The 23,144-nt window shown below is 45.9% G+C and overlaps 1 protein-coding gene across 2 annotated transcripts in view; it reads left to right on the top strand.

Moving 5' to 3' along the window:
• The first annotated feature begins 499 nt into the window (after nucleotides 1-499).
• NOD1 (nucleotide-binding oligomerization domain containing 1) overlaps nucleotides 500-23,144 on the top strand; it is a 48,556-nt gene continuing 25,911 nt past the window's right edge. Inside the window, exons 1-5 of one of the 2 annotated variants that reach the window (XM_011953940.1) lie at nucleotides 538-673; nucleotides 15,023-15,112; nucleotides 18,697-18,844; nucleotides 19,493-19,581; nucleotides 21,707-22,028. In XM_011953940.1, coding sequence (XP_011809330.1) covers nucleotides 21,828-22,028 — 201 coding nt within the window. In that variant the 5' untranslated portion in view covers nucleotides 538-673; nucleotides 15,023-15,112; nucleotides 18,697-18,844; nucleotides 19,493-19,581; nucleotides 21,707-21,827. Of the gene's footprint in view, nucleotides 674-15,022; nucleotides 15,113-18,696; nucleotides 18,845-19,492; nucleotides 19,582-21,706; nucleotides 22,029-23,144 lie in introns of both variants that reach the window. The other variant, XM_011953939.1, reaches the window with a different exon arrangement.

Raw genomic sequence — 23,144 nt, 5'->3', positions numbered from 1 at the left:
TAAAATGTGCACTCCCAAGAACAAATTTCAGGATAGGAAGAAAAGCTTAGATTTTTAAAAAGGTATAAATTGAAACGTATGCAGTGTTATTAAAATTTGATTACACTAAGCTCAATTTCCTCAGGACCACGTGTCGCGTATTAACAAGTTTCCCTATCATGTCCAGGCCTTGGCTCTGGTTGCAGGTGCTGGGTAGGCACTTTTAGGGGGACGGGCCTGGCACGACGAATTCCCAAGTGTGTCACCTCCGGGCGAACTTGGGCCTGTCCACTGGGCCTTGCGCGGTGGCATCGGCTGCTCACCCTCTCGCACCAGGCGCTCCTCTGCGTGCAGCTTCTTTCGCCCCCTCCCCCCGCGCCCGACCCGGACGAGCGGCAACAGCAACACGGTGGGACCCTGCCTTGACCGCCCCCGCCCGACCGCGGCCTCTCCCAGCAGCCGGCAGGCTCTTGGGCGCGCCGACAGAGGGGCGCGGCTGAGGCTGTTGTCGCGGCCAGTTCCCGTTCCGGGCCCGCGAGGCGGCCGCCCCGGTCCTGCCCCTCCCTCGCGCAACTGCGGCCCAGCGCCCTCCCGGGCCACGGCGCTCCCCGGCCCCGGCGCCCCCGGACCACGGCGCTCTCTGGGCTCTTCTCTAGCTCTCAGCGGCTGCGAAGTCTGTAAACCTGGTGGCCAAGTAAGTCCCAGCGACTGGGGATTCGCGCGGGGCAGACGCTTGCGGGGATCCTGGGCGCTGCGAGCGAGGAGGCGCAGGGAGGCGGGATCTGCGTGCCGGCGGAACGCAGCGCCGCTCTGGAGGAGCTCTGGGTGGAACCAACCGGAGACACCCGCGAGTTTGAAGAATGTAACGAAACGTTGAGAGGGATGAACTGCACCGTCAGCGGAATCGTTTATCCCATTGTGGTCGAAGGCAGGGGTTCTCAATCGCGCCAGCATCTTAGAACCACCTGGGGAGCTTTTAAAATCCAGAGGTCCAGGCTGCTCCGTAGATCAATTCCGTCAGAATTTCACGGAGTCAGACCCAGGACTCCGTATCTTTTAAAAGCTCCCCAAGTGATTCCAGCGTACAGCCAGCGTTGGAGGGTTTGTGACCAAAGGCTGGAAGGGCAGACAGGGGCCTTCCTGGAGTCTTCATGGAGTCCCGCCTGCAGACGGGACAGCTGCTCCCAGTGCCCTGCTTGGTCCTGGAGACAGGGTGAGAACTTCCCTTTGGTTTCAAGCTCCACAAAGTAAGGAAATGAGACAATGCTTGGCAAGGTCGCCTGAATATCACATTCAAAAAAGCCTCCAATGTGCGCAGTGGTTTTGGCACATTGTGAAAAACATAGGAAATGACAGATGATGATGCCCCATTGGCTCTGCATTCTAGGAAACGTTTCGGTTGTTGGTGTTTGAAATTAAGTCTGGGGAAGCTAGTAAACCCATGGCCTTGATGACTTCTGGCCTTTCTGCTTTAAGGGTGAAGCCAGGGTTGGGCGCGGTGGCTCACGCCTGTAATCTCAGCACTTTGGGAGGCCAAGGCGGGCGGATCACCTGAGGTCGGGAGTTCAAGACCAGCCTGGCCCAACATGGTGAAACTCTGTCTCAACTTAAAAAAATAAAAATAAAAATAATTAACTGGGCGTGGTGGCACGTGCCTGTAATCACAGCTACTCGGGAGGCTGAGGCAGGAGAATTGCTTGAACCCGGGAGGCAGAGGTTGCAGTGAGCCGAGATCGCTCCCTTGCACTCCAGCCTGGGCAACAGGAGCGAAACTCCGTCAAAAACAAACAAACAACAACAACAAAAAGTGAAGCCAGAAGCCGTGCTTGCCAATATTGAAGATTGAACTATCACTTTCAGGGAAGAGTAAAAGAGTAACTCCACGATGCATCTTAGAGAGGAGTGGATACCCTGTTCTCACCCGGGCGTAGATGCCAGGGGCCAGGTAGCTGAAATCCAGGCAAGCCAGGCATTGACAAAGTACAGACTTCTACCGAATATGCCAGACAGATAAGCAAGCTATGTTTAAAACAAACAGCAGTGTGCTAGAAGAGGGGTCTTTCAAAGATTGTAAGAAGAGTAGGTTTTATTTTTGTGGAGTGGAGAAATAAGTTCACACTTTGGAACCCATCAAATCTGGATCCAAACTTGGATTCTATCACTTCTATGCTGTGACTTTGGGCAAGTTCCTTGACCTCTCCAAGCCCCTGTTTTCCCACCTGTAAAATGAAGAGCAACTCTCTCCTGAGGCTAGCATAGTTCAGCGAGATGATGTGCATCACACACCTGGAAGGTGGTGGCGCTGGCAGGTGCTCAGGCAGGGGTAGTTATTAGACACTGGAGTGGCAGTTTGTGCCTGTCAATTGTTTGCTTAGTACAGCCACTATGAGGGAGAATGTTTGTATAAAATGTCCCCTTCAATGCTCCATTCCTTCTCCTACCCTGCTGCCCAGCTCAAGGCCTTAGCAGGCTTTAAGTCTGGAATCTTAGGCTGCAAATCCCCTCACTCCCCCAGGGCATATTAATGGCTCTGGAATACAGTTTTACTGCATGTGATAGAAATGAATGTTTTGACACACACACAGAAAAACTGTTCTTAATTTTGAGACTTCCTCCCTTCTGTTGCCACATATATATCTTTTAAATGGCTTTCCAAGAAAGCTGGGCTGTGGACAGGGTCTCAGAATTAGTGTATGTGCACACACACGCATGTTGCTCCCTGCTGGCAACATCCTCACGCCACACCCTTGATGTTCCTGTTGTGCTCCTGACTCTCGGCCTAGGGACAGTGAATCTCTCTTCAATGACCAAGGACAGTCAGGGATCTGAGGAAGGGAGAACACAAATTTTACAATTGCTGATGCCTGCGTCCCAGCTGGAACTTTACCCTGGTACATGCTCTGTGCATCATGGATGGTCACTTTGATCCTAACAGCAGCGCTGTTTGGATTAGACATCAGAAATAGAAACAGTAAGTAATATAGTCATAAAGATCAAGTGTTTTTCTAGTGTATGTGTGATCACTGATATTTGCTTACACAAGACTATCAAAGTCTTATCTCTCATTCAAAGAAAAGGATTCAATATTTGCCCAAAATCTAAGATATGAACGTAGGATTTAAGGTTTATGTTACTAGTTTCTTCTATCATTCTTATTATTGGGGGGATTTGTTTTAGGCGAGAAGAAATTAGAAAAGCTAAAATGTGTACTTATGCTGAATTTTTGTCATGCAGAGGCTCTAGGTATCTTGCAAGTTTTCAGAAGTCCTCTTTTCTTTTATCTTCTGGGGACAGTCAGTTGCATGTCACACAAAGGGCCTTCTTTGATTTACCCCAAAGGTCTGAACTGGTTTCTAGAAAAACTCTTTAGTGCATCAAATATTCGCTGAGGGCAAGTGATGTTTCTAAACTTGACTCTTGTGGTAAGAGGTGAGTAGTCACTGGCATGTCAGTTAGTTGACATTTTTTACCCCCACTAGAAAGTTCATCCAAGCAAGACTTCCTGGCTTGAACTCTTATTTAAACATGTGTTTTATCTGGAACTGCCACAGACCAAACTGTGAGCAAAGATTCCTGTGAAGAGTTGGCCAAGGCAGGCATGCCACCACCTCTTCCCCTTGCCATCCTCCCTGTCTCTGGAGCCATTGAGCCAACTGGGGATGATGCCACTCTGAAGAGATCTTACCATGGTCCTCTAATGCGGCAGAGTTCCCTGATGAGGCACGTCCTTAGAACCAACAAGGCAATTTTGCATTATACTGTATGGAAGTTAATAGTTACTCTCTAGTAAACTGCCGCTTTAGAATTTGTTTTACTGAAGTGTCCTTTTCCTCCAAATTATAGAACACTGTAGTAAGGGCCCAGATAATTGCAAAGTGAATATCAGATTAGTGCCAGGTTTTGGCAGATTAAGATTTTAATAAAGCACGAACATCTACCATGATTATGTTTGTTTCAGAAAGTTGATATCCCTTGGCCTTCTGTTCTGTCATTGCCACCATACAGGTTAGGGTCAGAATTGGGAGAATGTAGTCACTTGGTAGATATTTTCAGAGCCACCTGCAACTGGGCCTGGCAGTCACATATTGCTAAGTAAACTCCTTACATGGTAGCAGAGCCAAGAGCAGATGATGATTTACTCTGGAGAGTATTCTTGTTCTAATTCCCAAAAGATTAAAGGTCTAATGAGTAAGAACTTCCCCTGCTTCTTGTAACACATGCCCAGATTGCTGCCTATGATCTCAAAACCAAACCTTCTTGGAAGGAATTGGGGGAAAGCTAGGCTTTTTTGGTAGGGGATATCCTAACTCCTTACAAGACAGGCCCCTTCAGTGAGTGGGTCATTCCTGGACTCCATTTAACAAAGCTAGTGTTTATTCTTTTTTTTTTTTTTTGAGACAGAGTCTCGCTCTGTCACCCAGGCTGGAGTGCAGTGGCGCCATCTTGGCTCACTGCAAGCTCTGCTTCCCACATTCACACCATTCTCCTGCCTCAGCCTCCCAAGAAGCTGGGACTACAGGTGCCCGCCACCAAGCCAGGCTAATTTTTTTTGTATTTTTGGTAGAGACGGGGTTTCACCATGTTAGCCAGGATGGTCTCGATCTCCTGACCTCATGATCTGCCCGCCTGAGCCTCCCAGAGTGCTGGGATTACAGGCATGAGCCACCGTGCCCAGCCTAGTGTTTCATACTTAATATGAAAACAGGCTTGTTGATGATTTCAAATAGAGATGTTGGATCTATAACGTATACCAGACATGTGGGGCTGAAATGGAAGAAACAATGGGTTTTGGAGTCAGAACCGGGATCAAGTTCCTATTTTATTCCTTAATTCAGGGGTCCCCAATCCCTATGCCATGGCCCAGTACCAGTCAGTGGCCTGTTTTAGGAACTGGGCCACATAGCAGGAGGTGAGCAGCAGTGAGCTAGCATCACTGCCAGAGCTCTGCCTCCTGTCAGATCAGCGGCGGCATCAGATTCTTATACGAGGGGAACAGTATTGTGAACTGCACATGGGAGGGGTCTAGGCTGTCCATTCCTTATCAGAATCTAATGCCTGATGATCTGAGGTGGAACAGTTTCATCCTGAAACCATCTCCTGCATACCCCCATTAGCCCACCGTCTGTGGAAAAATTGTCTTCCACAAAACCAGTTCCTCGTGCCAAAAAGGTTGGGGATCACTGCCTTAACTAACTGTGTGACATTCGCCAACATACTTAACCACTCCAGCTCTGTGTCCTCCTTTGTAAAATAGTTACAATAATGCCTTTCTTGTTGGGTAGTTTTCAGTATTTGATGAGCTAATCTATGAAAAGTGCTTAGCACATCACCCACCTTCTAGGAAGTCATGATTATGATGATAAAGATTATGATGATTACTTTGGTTCCAGGGCTGGTCTTTTCCTTCTCCTAGTTGTGTGACTTCAGATAAGGTTTTTAATCCTCTTGAGCCTTGGCTTTTGAATCTGTAAAATGGGCTAACTCTACCTATCTGGAAAGATTGCTTTGAGGCTTGATCTGATTACATGAAATGATGACAGGCCCGATCTGGTAGACCCTAAATAAGAATAGCATTTACATAGACTTCCTGTGTCCCACACTGGTCTAAGAGTTTAGGGTTTTTGTTGTTTGTTTTTTAGCGCATTTTATCTTCCCAGTGACCCTGCGCAGTGGTTGTCATTTGCCCTGTTTTATAGAGGAGACAACTGAGGCTCAACAAGATTAAATAACTAGCCCAAAGTCTATCCCAGGACTTGTAGCAGAGTCCCTGTTCTTAACCACTGCCCCAGCTGCTCAGTGAGTACCCCAGCCCCTGCTTATTCTACCTACCTCCTGAAGCCCACCACCTACCATTAATAGTTAGATGTGCTTATGCTCTGTGTAGGGCTGTATTTCTGGAAAACAGAGCCCCTGCTTCCAAAGAGCAGCTTACTTAGGAAGTGAAAGTGGAGGCTCACTCCTCCTGTCACCTCCTCTCACTTCCAGATAACGTTAAACCTCATCCATTGCTTAGGCTGGTTAATCTAATATCAACTGAAAAAAAAAAAAAATCTGACACTGGTATTGACTAACATTATTAGAGTGGGTTACAATGTTAGTTTTGAGATAAATGTCATCTTGATGCACTGAGATTGTTAGTCTTTGTATCATAAAACATGCCTTCACCCAGACAGATGTGGGGGGTATTTAGAAGACAGAAACCAGGCCTAGGAAATCCCAGGTTGAGACTCAGGTAGACAGCAACAGTATTGAAAACAATATTACATCGAAGGTGCAGTGGTCTATTCTAAGTATACCACCTTTTTTGACATTCCTTACTCATCCTCCCTCTCCTTTACCCCAGTGGCTTTGGCCTCTTCTTGAGTTCTGGCAATCTTCCCTGAGGTCTGGGTAAGTGTCATTTGGGGGCCCAGAAAGGCAAATTCTCTGTTGAGTGAGGTGTGGCTGCTTTAGCATTCCTGATAATGAGGTAGTAATTGTTTTTCTGACTTTCTGTGGTTGTGAAGTGCTCTGCTGGCCCCCCACCCTGGTGTGGAAGGCTGTTAGAAAGCTATTTGTAGCTCTTGGTTCCTTCTGGTATTTTGGGGCTTCAATTCTGCAACATGTTAGTTCAACAAATATTATCAGAAAATCTTGCTGGTGCCAGGAGTCTACTAAGTACTTGGATTACAGCAGTGAATGAAACAGACCCAGCCTCTGACCATATGGAATTTGTAGGCTGGGGGTGGAGAGGATGTCCTAGTCAGCTTGGGTTGCTAAAACTATCATAGACTGGAGGGCTTAAGCAACAAACATTTATCTCTCACACTTCTGCAGGCTGGAAGTGTGAGACCTGGTTGCCAGAGTGGGAGTTTGGTGAGGACTCTCTTCCTGGTTTGTGAAAGAGGTCTCTCATGTCTCTTGCTATAAGGGCACTAATCCCATCATTGGGGCTCCACCTCCCTGACCTCATTTAAACCTATTCACCTCCCAACAGCCCTATCTGTAAACACCATCAAACTGTGGGTTCTCCCTCACCATGTGAACTTTGGAGGGACATAAACAACAGTCCATAAGTAGGAGGTTAGGGCAGTAAGCACACAAGTAAATACATAATTATAACTTGTGGAAAGTGCTTTAAGTGAAAACAACAGCATGTCATGAGACAGGAGATCAGAGCGGAAGTAGAATTAGGAGAGTCTGGGGATACCTCTCAAGGAATGAGCCTTTTCAACTAGGACTTGGGATGGAAAAAAGAGTGAAATCATGCTGGATGCAGGGAACAGCGGGTTCAAAGACCCAGAGGTGAATGGGAAGGATGTGGGTGTGTTGAGTGGCTGGTGTGGTAAGGCCCAAGCCCAGGAGGGTATAGAGCTAAATAATGAGACATACTTGGGCCAAGCAGGGCCTCCTGGGCTGGGTAAGAATTTGGGGTTTTATTCTAAAGTGCAGAGGGAAACTTTGGAGGAATTTCCCCTCCTGACTTTTCCCTGTCATTCATAATATACAAGAAAAAGATCATTAACCACCTCTGTTTATTCAGATAATGAACAATCTCTACTTCTTAAGCTATGTAAACCTTGTCTTAGTGTGTAAAACAATTCCGGAAAGTATGGTTTTCAATCTCCAGATGAGGGAACTGAGGCTCAAAACAAAGTGAAAGAAGGCAGAAGCAGGATTTGGAGCCAGGTCTGCCCAGCCCACAACACCTGTTCCGCAGTTTTCTGGGACAGAGGAGTGTAAATGGGTGTGGGCCTCCTAGGCACCCAGCATCCTTCATCCAGAACTTCAGTGGATGGACTAGGGTGGAGTCCAGTCCTTCCTGGCTCTTTGGAAACAGGAACAAAAGACCCCGAAGAGTGGAGGGAGGTTGGGCATGTGTGGGTCAGGGGTTCAGAATCTGCAGGCACCAAATGTCAGGGCCCCCTGACTATGGGAAGGGCTGTCAGTTTTTCACGCTAGTCTGTTCTGCTCCTCCTAGCTATTGCCCAGAAGTCCCAAAGGGGGTGCCTTCCAGGCTCTGTTCACCTTTGAAAATCTGAATTCATCATTTGCGTGCACTTGGGAGGCCCAGAGTTTAGAAAAAAGAAATTCTTTATTGGGAGCTTTCAGGTCACAGGAAAAGCCTCCACTGTGTGGGGCCCACATCCTTAGCATCGCATGCTGGCTGCTTCCAGGCATCTGCACTGACCCTGTTTCTCCCTCCTTGCTGTGAAGCTGTCGTGAGGTTGCAGAGCCAGATGTGTTGCAGGCCAGGTGTATCTTGGCTGGTTGGGCAGGCCTTCTGCTTAACATGGGACCTCACTTAGAGAGGGAAGAGAGCAGTCTTGGCCCAGGGGGTGCCGTGTCTGGGGCAGATACTTTAGGGGTTATGGCTCTGTCATCTTCTCAACCTCTCGATGCCACTCAGAGTCACCACACATAAATCCCTGGGTACTCTCCCACTTAGCTCTGTGACAGGTTTGTGTCCTAGATGCTTGCTGACTGTGTATACATGTTCAGTGGGGTTAATAAAAGTCTTCAACTAAGCATTTTGGCCAGCGATCAGCAGAGTGTTTATTTGCTGTGGGCCCAGTTTCAACTCCCACTTCGGGGGTGACTAATATATTTTGTTCTTGTGGAGTGCTTTTCATTTGATGATCCCCAGACATTTTCTGTGTCAGTCCTAAATGCCATATCCAGATGTCCTCCAGCTTCCAGATCGGCCACTTCTGTGGCACTTTCCTCTGCATAAACACTTCAGCCCTCTCACAGAGTGGAGTTCCAGGAAACTGGTTTCCACTTCAAGGCTCCGTTGTTTTCTGTTGGCTTTCTTCATTAAGATATTTTTATTCACTGGCCCCTCAGAGATGAATATCAAGTGCAGTGTTTTTGGAACTTTGTTTTTCATAGCCTGCATAAAACCAAGAAAGTGTCAAGCAGTAGGTGATTAAGTACCAAGTCACACAGGCGATGCTTTTGAGATTGACAGCTGGGCTCTGGTTAACCTTTTAAAGACAGCAGCGAAGGGAAATGCCTTAGAGCAATAGAAAATATTGGGGATGGAAAATTGAATTTATTCACCAATAAACTTGGTAAGTGGCATTCCCTAAGTGAGCCTGTGAATTATGAAAATCCACATATCAGTGGACATGATGAAGCACCTGCTATTCGCAGTGTACCGGGCCAGATTCATTCATTCGACGGTTCCTATCTAGCACCCTCTATGTGCTGGAGATATGGTGACTCACCAGATGGACACTCTCCCTTGTCGTCAGTGCTGGCCTTGAAGATGACAGATGGAAATGCTGGCCTAGGCTGCCCTCTTGTAGGTCACAGCCAGTGCTTACTATGTGACCAGTGCTGTTCTAAATACCGTACATATGTGTATTAACTCATTGCATGCTCACAGAGATCCCTACATGGGGTAGGTGCAGTTATTATCTGTACTTATAGAGAAGAAAACAGAAGCACAGAAGAGAGCATTATTTGTCCAAGTCACATAGCTGGTGATTGGAACCAGATAGCCTGGCTTTAGAGTCTGTGCCCTTCCCTGCCACTACCAACCAATGTGAAAGGGAAATAATCAACTTAGCACACAAAGTTTCCCGCCCTCCGAAGCAGGTGGGGATAGAATACCATGGGCCCTCCCAGCAGGGAGAGATGGGCTTAGGGGAGAAACAGAGTAAGGTGGGAACCCTATCCTTTTCCCAATCTAACAGGTGACATCCCCGCTTGGGGGGATGGAGGAAATGTTTGGCTACTGAGGGGGCTACTCTGGCCAGAAGTAAACAAAAGAAGCAACTGTCTCGGGGCCAGGAGACTTGGATGCTAGTTTTGATTGATCCAGACAAGTTCAGGGCCCTGCCCAGGGCCTCCGTTTTCTCATCTCTAAAATAGGTGGCTTGGACAACATTCTGTTTGACCTCAGGAGCCCAGGATTTCAGCAGAGAGGGGAGGAGCTGGCTCTCTGTGCACTCTGAACAGAGTTTCCTGACCAGAAGATGTTTGGCGCTGAGAGATGTGGGGGCAGGCATTGGACTTCCCAGAAGGCCCTGGCAGCTGTGAAAGGACGTATGCATTCCGCTGTGGGCCCACCCCCCAGTGCTGACGTTGGCTGTGTCTGCATTCCTTTCTTTGTAGGCAGGGTGGCAGTGTCTGTGTGTCTGGAGCTCACACTATAAGGTGCTTTGTATGAGAGACCGAGGGAGCTAGAGGGAGGGAAGAGGGAGTAGGGAGGGGAAGGAAGCCGGGAGGGAGAAAGGAGATACTGAGAGGGACTGACTTCCATCTGCTTTCAAATTCTGAGGGATTAAGGGCTTTCAGATACTTAAAGTCAATGAGTGTTAATGGAGTTAAAAAACTTCCAATAATAATTGTAGCTTCATCCATCTGCTAGATTTTCTCCAGAGTCGGCTGTCTATAGTATTCTGGTATGGCAGAGGCACACATGACCACGCTTGTTTTCCAGGCTAAGTTCCTTAAGAAATTGTAAACCAAGCAAGAAAAACAAACAGGCAACAACAAAACACAGATTGTTGTGGATTGTGCAGCAGAAAAAGTAGGACCCTGTTTGAGCTGACCAAGTGTGTGTGTTCTCCATGCAGCTCTGTCGAAGCTGTGTAAAATGTGTTTGGTGCTGGCTCCTGCCAGATGCGGTTGGCATGGCTTCATCTGCCCAGCTGGCTGTTGGGTACCTTGCAGAATGATGAAGCCTGTTGTTCACGTCATCACCACAACCCTGAACATCCAAGCGGTGCATGTCAATGAGTAGAGTATAATTATCTTCTTTACTTGTAAAACTGTGGAGCCTGTGGATTAAATTCACCAAAATGAATCATATTCAAGAGAAGTCATTTCCCAAAGGAGAATTCAGATGTGGTCCCCACATTCATGGATATATGTGGTCCCCACATTCATGGATATATGTGTGCAAGTTATGCTTGGGGTTGGTGGAGCCCACTCTAATTGACATTTACAATCTGGGTTATATCACCTCTGAGGTAGGCAGGCACCTACGTGAGGAATGATGGCTTTAACTTGGTTCATTCAATAAATGAATATCAGTTATCTATTCCTAATGTCCAGGATGGTGGTGGGCAGAATGTCTTAGAAGCCCATATTGTGTATAACAGGTTGTGACTTTACCAGAGATGGCATTTGCTGGTTAAACTTTAGTGATAGGATGTGTTTTTAACAGAAAGGGAAACAGAATCTGAGCTAGTTTTCTTGGTAATAATAACCATTTGGGTTGGGGAGCTGATACTGGGCGGGAAAATGTGAGGCCCCTTCGACATCATCCATTTGCTGCTGAGAAATCAAAATTAAAACATCACTTGGTGTCAGAATGTTCTGGAAGGCAGTTGAGCTGCTAATGTGTTAAAGTGTTCAGAGGTATGTGTTATATGAAAAAAAGAGGAAATACAAGACAAAGGAAATGAAACGTTTGGCAATCATTGAGTATTTCTTCAATATGGTATTTCTTGTGGCTCTGGGATTTTAAAAATCCACTGGAAAGCCAGTATTGTTGACTTTTGCTCTGTACTATTTTTGTGGGGACTGATTATTTTTCACTTTATATTATATTCCTTATTTCTCACTAGGCTTAATGGTAACATGCTAAGTTGATGGCCTTCTACTAAATTTAAAACAAAATACAGGCCGGGAGCGGTGGCTCACTCCTGTAATCCTAGCACTTTGGGAGGTCGAGGCAAGTGGATCACCTGAGGTCAGGAGTTCAAAACCAGCCTGGCCAGCATGGTGAAACCCCGTCTCTACTAAAAATACAAAAATTAGCCGGGTGTGGTGGCAGGTGCCTGTAATCCCAGCTACTCAGGAGGCTGAGGCAGAAGAATCACTTGAACCCATGAGGCAGAGGTTGCAGTGAGCCGAGATTACGCCATTGCACTCCAGCCTGGGCGACAAGAGTGAAACTCCGTCTCAAAACAAACAAACAAAAATAACAACAACAACAAAAAACTGTTCCTACTCACAATCCCATCAGATTTACTGTGATACTTTTGCCAAACAGGAAGAGCTTTTTATTTATGTACAGGTGCACAGAAAATCTTAACATCTTATCTGAGTTTGTTTGGTCTTAATGAACCATCATTTAGTTTAATGAGACCAAACATTTTTTCTCTAGGGCAGATGGGCCCTTTGAGTTGAAAGTCACAGTTCCTCAAAAGAAGGCAGTCACTGAGAATGTTGTGCTGGCCTGCCTTGAGATGTCCTGAGATGCCCTCATGAGGAAAAAGCTCTAAAATATTTTAATCATGCAAGTGTATAGCCTTCTTATAAAAAAAAAAACATTATGAATAAAAGTACTACCCTACTCCTGGTGTCCTCTACCTTCCCAGAAGTAATTTTTATTCTCACACCGTGTGTCTTCTCACAGGTAGTTTTCTTGGCGTTTACATTCACGGACGTATGCCTATGGAAAATGTGGAGTGCTTTGTGTATTTGGAGGGCAGGGGATGTGGGCAAGCCATATAAATGTTATTATATTCTATATTTCTTTCTGCAACTTGCGTTTTTCAATTGACAGGATGTCTTGAGGATCTTTCTATGTCAGTACATACAGCTCCACCATGTTCTTTTTCATCACTGGTCTGCTTGGCTTTTATGGGTACCCACCCAATAATTCTAACAGAAATGATGGCTGTGGTTCTGTGGGGCCAAGTGAGGGGTGGAGTGAGGTGTCAGGACCAGGGACCCAACACGAGTTGGGAGAAGGTGAATGATGTAACCTCAGGACAAACAAAGAAGGTGCATGTTCTGCCTATTTTTCTTCCTAGTGAAGTAGTATCTCCCTATATAGATGACTGCTAAGTCTGAGGTAGACAGAGAATGGTGTTATATTTTATCTTAAATTTTAATTCCATAAATATTTATAGTATCTGAAAAAGGTTGTAGCGACTTTTCTGTGCTAAGAGGGGTCCTTTACTGTAGTGGGCTCAAACAACCAAGGTTTTGTTTATTTTTTAAGAAACAGGGGTCTCACTTGTCACCCAGGCTGGAGTACAGCGATGTGATCATAGCTCACTGTAGCCTTGAACTCTGAACTTCTGGGCTCAAGTGATCCTCCTGCCTCGGCCTCCCGAGTCGTTAGGGCTATAGGCATGCGCCACCATGCCTGGCTATCAAACAATCAAGGCTGATTTCTTCCTCATATCTTATGTCCATTGCGAGTTGGCAAGAGCTACTCATTGTGGTTATTTGTGGGCCTGAGCTGATGGAGCTGCCCCCATCTTGTGCTAATCATAGTGCCAGAAGCAAAAAAAAAAAAAAATTACACATTGATAAATTATGCAGTGATGCCTAAAAGCCTCCTACCCAAAGCAACGCGTTCCACTTCTGCTCATGATTCGTGAGTTAAAGCCTGTAACTTCAAGGGGGTAGGGAAGTGTAATCCTACCAGGTGTCTAGGAGAAGAACCTAAACTGTTTGATGAGCAGAGTACTTCTGCCACTGTGCTGGTTTTCAAGGAAGGGGTGGGAAAGTCTGTGAAAACTCTCCTGTGACCCATAAAGTTATATCCTAGAAGCCAGTCCTTTCTGTGTACATAAAATCACTGGCCTTTACCTGTGGCCACCAAGGTGGCAGAGAGCAGAGCTGTTTGGGAACTCACTTCAAGAAGTGGTCAGAGCTTGAGGAGGGAAGGTCAGGACAGGAGCAGAGGTGGATGGCATGGCACTGGGCCAGGTTCCAGATGACCTGGATGCCAGCAAAGCTGGCCTTGGTTTTGCTTATGGTTTTATTTGTTTCCAACCTATATAGCAAGTATCACAGTAGAAAAACTTACAGAATGGCCTGACTACACAGAGCTCACTGGTGAAGAACACTGGGCTGTAACTCTAAGAGAGCATCTGCTACATTGCTACAGAATGTTTTACAACAGGGCTTAGATCTGTTAGGAATCTTAGCTGCTACTGTTGCAACACCAGTTTGTGGAAAGCTGTGTTATTTATTTTGAAATATAAACATTAAACAAAAGAGCAAATAATGATTCCCAACAATTGGGTGCCTAAAAAAAGAGTGAAATCATGAGGCCAGTGTGGATGATGGGAAATGACTTTCTTGAGGTTTCTGTTCTCAATCTAGCCCCATCAGTTGGGATGGAGTCCAGTCTTGTCTGCTCATCCTGGGAGGAAGGCACTCATAGTCACACTGGAGCAGGGAAACCTCTGCTGGGTGATTCTGCACAGCATGAAGCTCCTACTAAATGGATCATGTGTGCTAGTGTTTTTTAGGCTGCAGAGAACAGGGGCACACTAGGCTCTCTATGTTCATGGGGGTTTATTATAAAGATACACAAAATAAGGGAAGCTGTGGCTGGTGGCCTCAGCTGTGGGCAGTCAAACCCACACGTACTGTGGGTTTTTGGGACTCAGCATCTCTCTAAATGGCTCAAATTTAAACTCCCTGAGAGAGGAGCTCTAACCGGGTCTCCCTGTCACCTGCCATTACAGAGGGCTGCAGTGGAGCAGACTCCTGGCTGGAGCCCAAGGAAGCTCTTGAGAGCCACAGCACATAACCTGAGAGTGCCCCTGTTCCCCACAGCCTAAAATCACCAGCAAACACGGTCCGTTTAACAGGAACTTTCCTCTAATTTGTTCATGAGTCAGAATTTGAACACTGCTATCTCGAGAGATCCCAGACACCACGGATGTAACCCTTATGTTGTCCTGCCTCTCACCATGTGTATAAAGCCTTAATATCCATGCTGACGCCCTAGTAAAACACTTGGAGTTAGCTATTATCAGACTAGGCCCTGCTGGAGCCCTTGCACAGCGCAGGGCCAGACATGAGGAAGTGCTCAGTGGATCTCTGTAGAAGGAAATGCATATGCGCAAATGCATGCAGAGAAAAGCTGAGAGGAAGTGCTCCAAAATGAGAATAGTGGTTACCGCATATGGGTAATAGGGAACTTAATTTATTCCTCTAAATTTTTTTTTTTTTTTTTTGCATTTCCCAAGTTTTCTACAGTGAGCAGGTATTGTATTATACTTACAGAAAAAGTTATTAAAACATAGAAAGGTACATGTAGAGAACATCTTTATAATTTTTTTTTTTTAAATCTCAGTATCTCAGTTATAAGAAATGCACATCTCCTCCCAGAGTCCCCTGGGACAGGGCAAGGAAAGAAAGAAGCCTGGGGTGAAAGTGACACTGAGCCTGGGGTGAAAGTGACACTGAGTGTGTGTGTATCTGTGGTTTCTCTGGGGCCAGCCGATGATTCAGGGACAGAGTCCTGGTTGCTCTCCAGGAGGTGAGACTCCTTTCGAGGTCAATCGTTTCCTGATGGGTCCTGGTGACCTCACGAGATATTAATATAGTATAGTTTGGTCAGTACCCATTTCTGTTTCCCAGCTTATTAACACTTCCTATTGCTCAGCACTTTTGTTTTTGTCTTGGGATCATTTTTCTTCTACCTGAAAAACTCTATTTAGTATTTATTTTAGTGCAGATATAGTAGCAACAAGGTCTCAGTTTTTACCTGGAAAAACTTTATTTTGCCTTTGCTTAAAAGAAAATCAATTTCATGGAAGTATAATTTCATACAATAACATTCACAGATTTCAAGCGTATGGGTTGCTGACTTTTGACAAGTTGTATGTATCTATATGTATATTTATACATACAGACACACATATGTGACTGTATAAAAGGGAGAGAGCAAGCACTGCAATCAAGACACAAAACATTTCTATCTCCCCAGAAATGACCCTTATTCCTCTTTGCAGTCAATTTCTCCCCCACTCCCATCTGCTCCCTGCCTCAGGAAACCATTGATCTGATTTCTAGATCAGATTTTCAGAATCACACGCATGAAATCTTTTTTTCTGAGATGGAGTCTCACTCTGTCACCCAGGCTGGAGTGCAATGGCACAATCTTGGCTCACCGCAACCTCCACCTCCCGGATTCAACCAGTTCCTCCTGCCTCAGCCTCCCTGGTAGCTGAGATTACAGGTGTATGCCACCATGCCCTGCTAATTTTTGTATTTTTTGAGGAGACAGGGTTTCACAATGTTGGCCAGGCTGGTCTCGAACTCTTGGCCTCAAGTGATCCACCTGCCTTGCCTCCCAAAGTGCTGGGATTACAAGTGTGAGCCACTGCACCCAGCCCTATGTACTCTTTTGAGCCTGGCTTCTCTTACTCAGTGTAGTATCTATGACACTCATTCATGATGTATTCTTGTTTCATTGGCATTTATTGTTGAATTGTGTGCTACTGTATGAATATGCTATACTTTGTCAATCCATTTACTGGCAGTTGTCCTCTGTGTGAGCCACAAGTTATTCTATTATAACCAGGACTGGAAGTCCCTTGTTTAAAAAAAAAAAACCGCAAAAAAAAAAAAAAAAAAAACCGTCAGAACCCCTGATTCTTTTCAAAAGGCGGGTTTCTAGAAGGGAAAGTTACTAAATAGAAAGTTTTCAGAGTCTGTTGACACATACTATATCAAAGGACTTTCCAGAGACTTCCACAGATTTACATTTCCACCAGTGGTATAGGAGAGTCCTGACTCACCAAACATCAACAGCATTTTTGTATCTTACTCTCTGATCTTTGCAAGAATGCAAAGCTGCCAAATTGTATGCAGCAGTGAAGGGAATTTTACATTGAGTATAAACCAGTAGGTCCAGTATGTATTTTCTTCCTGAGTTTGCAGAATTTTCAGTGACCTCACGTCTTTAACCTCTGTCTCACTGAGTTGCCGATGATCTGAAAAGCCAATTAAGATCATTCCTGGCCGGGCGCGGTGGCTCAAGCCTGTAATCCCAGCACTTTGGGAGGCCGAGGTGGGTGGATCACGAGGTCAGGAGATCAAGATCATCCTGGCTAACATGGTGAAACCCCGTCTCTACTAAAAATACAAAAAATTAGCAGGGCGTGGTGGCGGGCACCTGTAGTCCCAGCTACTGGGGAGGCTGAGGCCGGAGAATGGCCTGAACCCGGGAGGCGGAGCTTGCAGTGGGCCGAGATCGCGCCACTGCACTCCAGCCTGGGCGACAGAGCGAGACTCTGTCTCAAACAACAACAACAACAACAAAGATCATTCCTGGCATCAGTATTTTAAATGGAAGGACAGCAGGCAGGAACTCTGACGTCTCACCACCCTAGCTTTTAGTGATTGCCCTGGAGTGGCGCTGTCCACTTAAGTAGCCCCTGGCCACATGTGGCTCTTGAGCACTGGAAATGTGGTTGATCCAAATTGAGATGTGAGGTTAAAGCACATGCCAGGGTTCTAAGCCTTAGTATGAAGAAAAAGAATGTAAACTGTCTCATTAATAAATTTTGTGTTGATGGGCTGGGTGCAGTGGCTCTCACCTGTAATACCAGCACTTTGGGAGGCCGAGGTGGGAGGATCACTTGAGGCCAGGAGTTCAAGACCAGCCTGGGCAATATGATGAAACCCTGTCTCTACTAAAAATACAAAAATTAGCCAGATGTGGGGGTGTGCACCTGTAATCCCAGCTACTTGGGAGGCTGAGGCAGGAGAATTGCTTGAACCCAGGAGGTGGAGGTTGCAGTGAGCCGAGATTGTGCTACTGCACTCCAGCCTGGGCAACAGAGTGAGTGAGACTTCATGTCAAAAAAATAATAATAATAAATACATGAATTTTGTATGGATGACATACTGAAATATTTTGAGTGTATTAGAATTAAAATATATCATTGAAATTAATTTCACCCATCCATTTTTACTTTTATTAATGTGGCTACTAGAAAGTTTTAAATTACTGGGAAGTTGTGTCGTATTTCAATTCATCAGAACTGCTCTGTGGTCTTCTTTTTCCCTTTGAAGATCCGCCATTCTGCAATCCCTGCTTCCTTTTCACCAGAGCAGCTTCCCTGAATCTTCTCCTGGAGGCTCTGCAGACCTTGTATTTAGTTTGGAAGATCACATTGCAGGATGGGACTTGGGCACTGGTTTCTGTGAGGAGCCTGGAGTGGTGAATTGCCCCTGGGATTCCCTTACCCTGGGAACTAACCCTCTCTGAGGGCAGAAAGCTAGAAAGAAGAGGAGTTGGGAGGAGATGCCTGTGCAAGCCCCAGTTCCCTTGAGGGCTCCCTCATTGCCCACAGGCTCTACCCCCACCTGCCTTAGCCTCAGGAGATGGCTTTTGGTGGTGGACTCACCCTCCTCTGATCTCCTCTGTTTCATTTTTCCAATTGGTGATCCATCTTTTGTTCTGTGGTGCGTCCTTTTTTTCTGGCTGCCTCCATTAGCTTGGTTTTTTTCTTTGGGTATTCCCTGGAGCTGCCTTACCAGGATCTCCAACTTCAGTCCCCATTGGTCTGCACCACTGGCCTGGGAAAGCCCCACTGAGGAGAGCAGACCCAGCTCCCAGATACCTGGCCCTGGTCCAACCTTGGTCTTCCCTTTGCCTGGAAGAAAGAACCAGACCCTCTTCATCAACTGGACCCACCATTTACCAAGTAAAGAAAGGAAAGGATTGCCTGCCAGGGCCAGCAGATCTCTGGCTCTTTGGTGTTTCTGATAATAAGTGCCCATGAACTTTAAATTGATCACCAGTCTCCCATGGTATGGTTTTGGTCTACCCTTAGATTCTGTTTACCAGGTCTGAGTTCAGTTTCTCTGCTTTCCTTTCCAACATCCACACCTTGTTAAGTTCTTGCTGAATTGAGCTAACTCTGCACACTTGATTAAATCTTAAGCCAGGGCTCTAGAAATTATAAAGCAGCCTCCTTGCCAGATGGCTGTCATATAATATATTGCTTTATTTAGGTGATTGTAAGTCAGGAGACTTTCCTTCAGTTTCTGCCTTTGATGGCAAGAGGTGGAGATACCTGTCTATGGCGGCGATTACAGAAAACATCTGGGAAGACAAGTCGCTGTTTTTATGGGAATCGTAGGCTTGGAAGAGACAGAAGCAGTGAGTAAAATGGGCCCCTCGTGGGAGGCGGGCAAAGGTCGGGAAAGGAGGGATGAAGGAAGTTGTGCAATACCCCTTCCCAGCTTTCTAAAGAATGGAGCATGACGTTGAAAAACGCTAAATCACGAAGAGAGAAGCCACTTCTTTCCAGTTTTCTCTCAGCCTTGTGATGATCTTAAAGAGAAAGTCTCAGTTCTGTGCTACTGTGTCTTTAACATCTCTCAGATGCTTCCGAGAGAAAACAGGCCCCAACCGCAGCAGGACTAGCTGGAATACAGTAATATTGTTGTATTTCTGGTGAATTAATTTTTGTGTTACTTTCTATGCATTACAAAGGATTTTTTTTTTTTTCTGTTTCTAGTGGTGACATAACATTCCTTTCAAATTATTAGCGTTTTCAAAACTCAGTTGAAAACAAAAAGTTAAGCAAATAAAGTACAGGTGTGTCTCAATTATGGCAAGAACCACCAAAAAGTGACTATAGGGGGGATGATGAACGTCTGGAAAACACTGTCCTAAAAGAATAAGGTACAGAGAGTAGTCTGATATCTGGGAATACTAGATTTTAAAATTATTCTCTTGCCAATTTTATTCATTCATTCACCATGTGCCACAATGATTTTTGAAAGTCTTTGTTCGATTTTGCAGATTCCAGAAAGAAATTGGAAATTGAAGATTTAAAGAATGTTGTTTTAAAATATTCTAACTTCAAAGATTGATGTCAGAAACTTAAAAAGGTATTATTAACTGCTAATTTAAGTTTAATATTGTCAACTGGTATGCTTTAAATGAGCCGGTTTTTTAAAGCTAAGGATCCTAAAGTGGGTCATAGAATTGACCGCCATGGAAAATAGCCGGGCGTGGTGGCTCATCCCTGTAATCCAAACAATTTGGGTGGCTGAGGCAGGCAGATCACTTGAGGTCGGGAGTTCAAGACCGGCTTGGCCAACATGGTGAAACCCTGTCTCTACTAAAAATACAAAAATTAGCTGGGTGTGGTGACACACGCCTGTAGTTCTAGCTACTTGGGTGGCTGATGCAGGGTAATTGCTTGAGCTCAGGAGGCAGATGTTGCAGTGAGCCAAGATTGTGCCACTGCACTCCAGCCTGGGCCACACAGTGGGACTCTGCCAAAAAAAAGAAAAAGAAAAAGAAAAAGGAGAAAAGGCTGGATTAGCATTTAATAACTTTTATTGGAACAATAACCAATATTTTCATACCTTTAAATTTTTTTGGTGAGGATCTCTTGCCCTTCTGTTGCTGATAATTTGAAATTGTACTCTTTCCTGCTCTACCATTTGGGTTCTAAAAAGAAAGCTATTGCGTGGGGTCTGGCATTTGATAGGTTAAAAAAAGAAAACATGGAAGCGTGTCAAAGAGCAGGAGACTCACATGCCCTTGGTGGAAAAAAAATTGAGAACCACTGGACCTGAATGTTAACAGATGTGGCTTGTGAAACATATTAATGATGTGGATAGTGTTAAAAGACCTATGAACTTTTATTTGAACTACAAAAAAACTGTTTTTTTTAACTCTCTCTCTGAAATGCATGGGTTTTCCTGCCTAGACAAATGACAAAGTGGCCAATTCCAGGCCTTTCCACTTCCAAGATCATTTTACACGTGCAAGTATGCCTGGACAAGAAGAGGCTGAAGGGTCTGCTGTGGGATTTTTTAAAAAAATTATCATTATTATTTGCTGTTACTGTTACAAGGAAGGTAGTGAGTTCAATTTTGGGATAACTCAGATAAACACAAGTGTTTTTTAATGCCCAAATGAAATAGCTTGGGTCTCTGTTCCTACCCAGACAAGAAACTCAGCACTTGTTTTCAAGGGTTTCCAGAGAGATGCCTCTCTTGGGAATCTAATCCCGGGAACTCCGTGCTGGCTCTCCCTCTTCCTCCTGCACCTCTGCCCTCCCTCTGTCCCGCTTCATGCCACATGGGGCCATTGCTTCTCCCTCCTTCCCCAGGGTGCTTGTGTATAACAGACTTTGCTGAAGGTCAAGGACACGGGGGAAGAGGTTATAGCACAAACCAAAATGGGCAACAGTGACTGAGACATCACTGTTCCCAGGTTCCTTGGCTCTGGCTACCACAGGAGACTTCATGCTGTTGTCTCTCTCCTTAGGCTATTTTGTGCTGAGACCCTGTCTCCCAGCAAACCCCACAGGTCCTTCTTTCCCAGTTCTGGGCCTGTTCCCTGCTTGGGGAATGCAGAAACCTGCAAGCCCTGTTAACCTTATTATGTAAAATAATACACCTTTTCATCTCTATCTCAGTCTAAGATCGAAGCACGCTTTTGCTTTATAGTAATAATGAAGAAGTTTCTATTTAAAAATAAAAAAGGGTTGGCTATCTCTGGTCACCTACTCTAGTGATATAACCCTCAAGCACAAACAATTAAATTATGATTTTTTTTTCTTTAATGCATCTAAGATGAAAGTTTTGTTGCAGACAGGACCTTGCTCTGTCACCCAGGCTGGAGTGCAGTGCTATGATCATAGCTCACTGCAGCCTTGAACTCCTGTGCTCATGTGATCCTCCTGCCTTAGCCTCCCCAATAGCTAGGACTACAGGTGTGCGCCACCATGCCTGGCTATTTTTTTTTTATTTTTTGAGAGATGGGGGGTCTCACTGTTGCATAGACTGGTCTCAAACTACTGGCCTTACTTCAAGCTATCTGCCCATCTCAGCCTCCCAAAGCACTGGGATTACAGTCATGAGCCAACTCGCCTGGCCAGATAAAGGTCTTAAGCATGGCTCCTTCCTGCTCTAGGTAGAGAAACCCAGGACCAATGGGAGGTGGGGTGGGCTCTTTCTGTAGCTTTTGCTTTGCTGATGATGTCATTGGTCTCTTCAGGGGATGCACAGAGTAGCAGGGGCCCTGGAGGGTAGGGCCTGAATCCTGATTGCCCTACTGCTGGGAGGACACACGCAGCCGAAGATGAATTTGGGAAAAGTAGCCACTTGCTACTTTAACTATGGAAGAGCAGGGCCACAGTGAGATGGAAATAATCCCATCAGAGTCTCACCCCCACATTCAATTACTGAAAAGCAACCGGGAACTTCTGGTCACTCGCATCCGCAACACTCAGTGTCTGGTGGACAACTTACTGAAGAATGACTACTTCTCCACCGAAGACGCCGAGATTGTGTGTGCCTGCCCCACCCAGCCTGACAAGGTGCCCCGGGGACAGGGACGGGCATGGGCATTGTATGGAACCCGGGAGCTGGAAGAGGCCTCTCCCTGCTGATCTGAGTGAAGAGCGTGGGAGTTTAGTCCAGGGGGCAGGGCTGCACTTTCGGGTACTAATAGCACACAAATGCCTGGGTTTGCAGGTTGCACAATCAGGTCTTTCACTCCTGTGTTTGTGTCTGGAGCAAACCCTGACATCTCAGTTCTCATTGCTGTGTGTACTGGTTCCCAGACACTTCATTTTTGGATCCTCTTTAAATTAGGAGGGAAAAAGAACATACGCATAAAAGCATCCCCAGCAGCGATGTTCATTCAGTGCCTCTGAAGACTGGAGGGTGCTCGCTGCTGGGTGAGACTCGGAGGGGAACTGCCTCAGGTTCAGGAATGATGACATCCCACGGTGGGTCCACAGCGAAGGATCTTCCCCGCTCCACTGTGGGGCGCCCTAACAGCCCTTACTTTCACTGAAGTTTTGCGTTATCTCCTGAAAAATAAAATGGAGACCACAAATTCCTTCTTGGTTAGAGGAATGACACAACCCGTTTATGACATGACCCCGCTGGGATTCAGAAGAGGCCAGGACTGTTTCTGGGGGAAGCAGTAGCACACTGTACTTTTCGTGTACTTTGTTCTCTTCTCTTGATTTGTTTTCCTGCATTTTTAACAAGAAAAAAAGCCGTTTTTAATGTATGGCCTGTCACCCTCCTGCTGTGTGGCCCAGGTGCCCACCTCATTATGCCCAAGGGGTAGCTCTCCCCTCTCCACTCTCATTCCTGCACAGCAGTTGTGTCAGGTTAAGAGGGACAAGAAGGCTGGGCACCATGGCTCACGCCTGTAATCCCAGCACTTTGGGAGGCCGAGGCAGATGGATCACCTGAGGTCAGGAGTTTGAGACCAGCCTGGCCAACATGGTGAAACCCCGTCTCTAATAAAAATACAAAAATTAGCCGGGTGTGGTGGCAGGTGCCTGTAATCCCAGCCACTTGGGAGGCTGAGGCAGGAGAATCCCTTGAACCTGGGAGGTGGAGGTTGCAGTGAACCAAGATTGTGCCATTGCACTCCAACCTGGGTGACAGAGCGAGACTCTGTCTCAAAAAAACAA

The sequence above is a fragment of the Colobus angolensis genome, unplaced genomic scaffold (genome assembly GCF_000951035.1).
Source record: "Colobus angolensis palliatus isolate OR3802 unplaced genomic scaffold, Cang.pa_1.0 Scaffold378, whole genome shotgun sequence".
In the NCBI taxonomy this organism is placed as follows: domain Eukaryota; kingdom Metazoa; phylum Chordata; class Mammalia; order Primates; family Cercopithecidae; genus Colobus; species Colobus angolensis.
The sequence above is the reverse complement of the archived record's forward strand: the minus strand, read 5'-3'. Positions and strand labels throughout refer to the sequence as shown.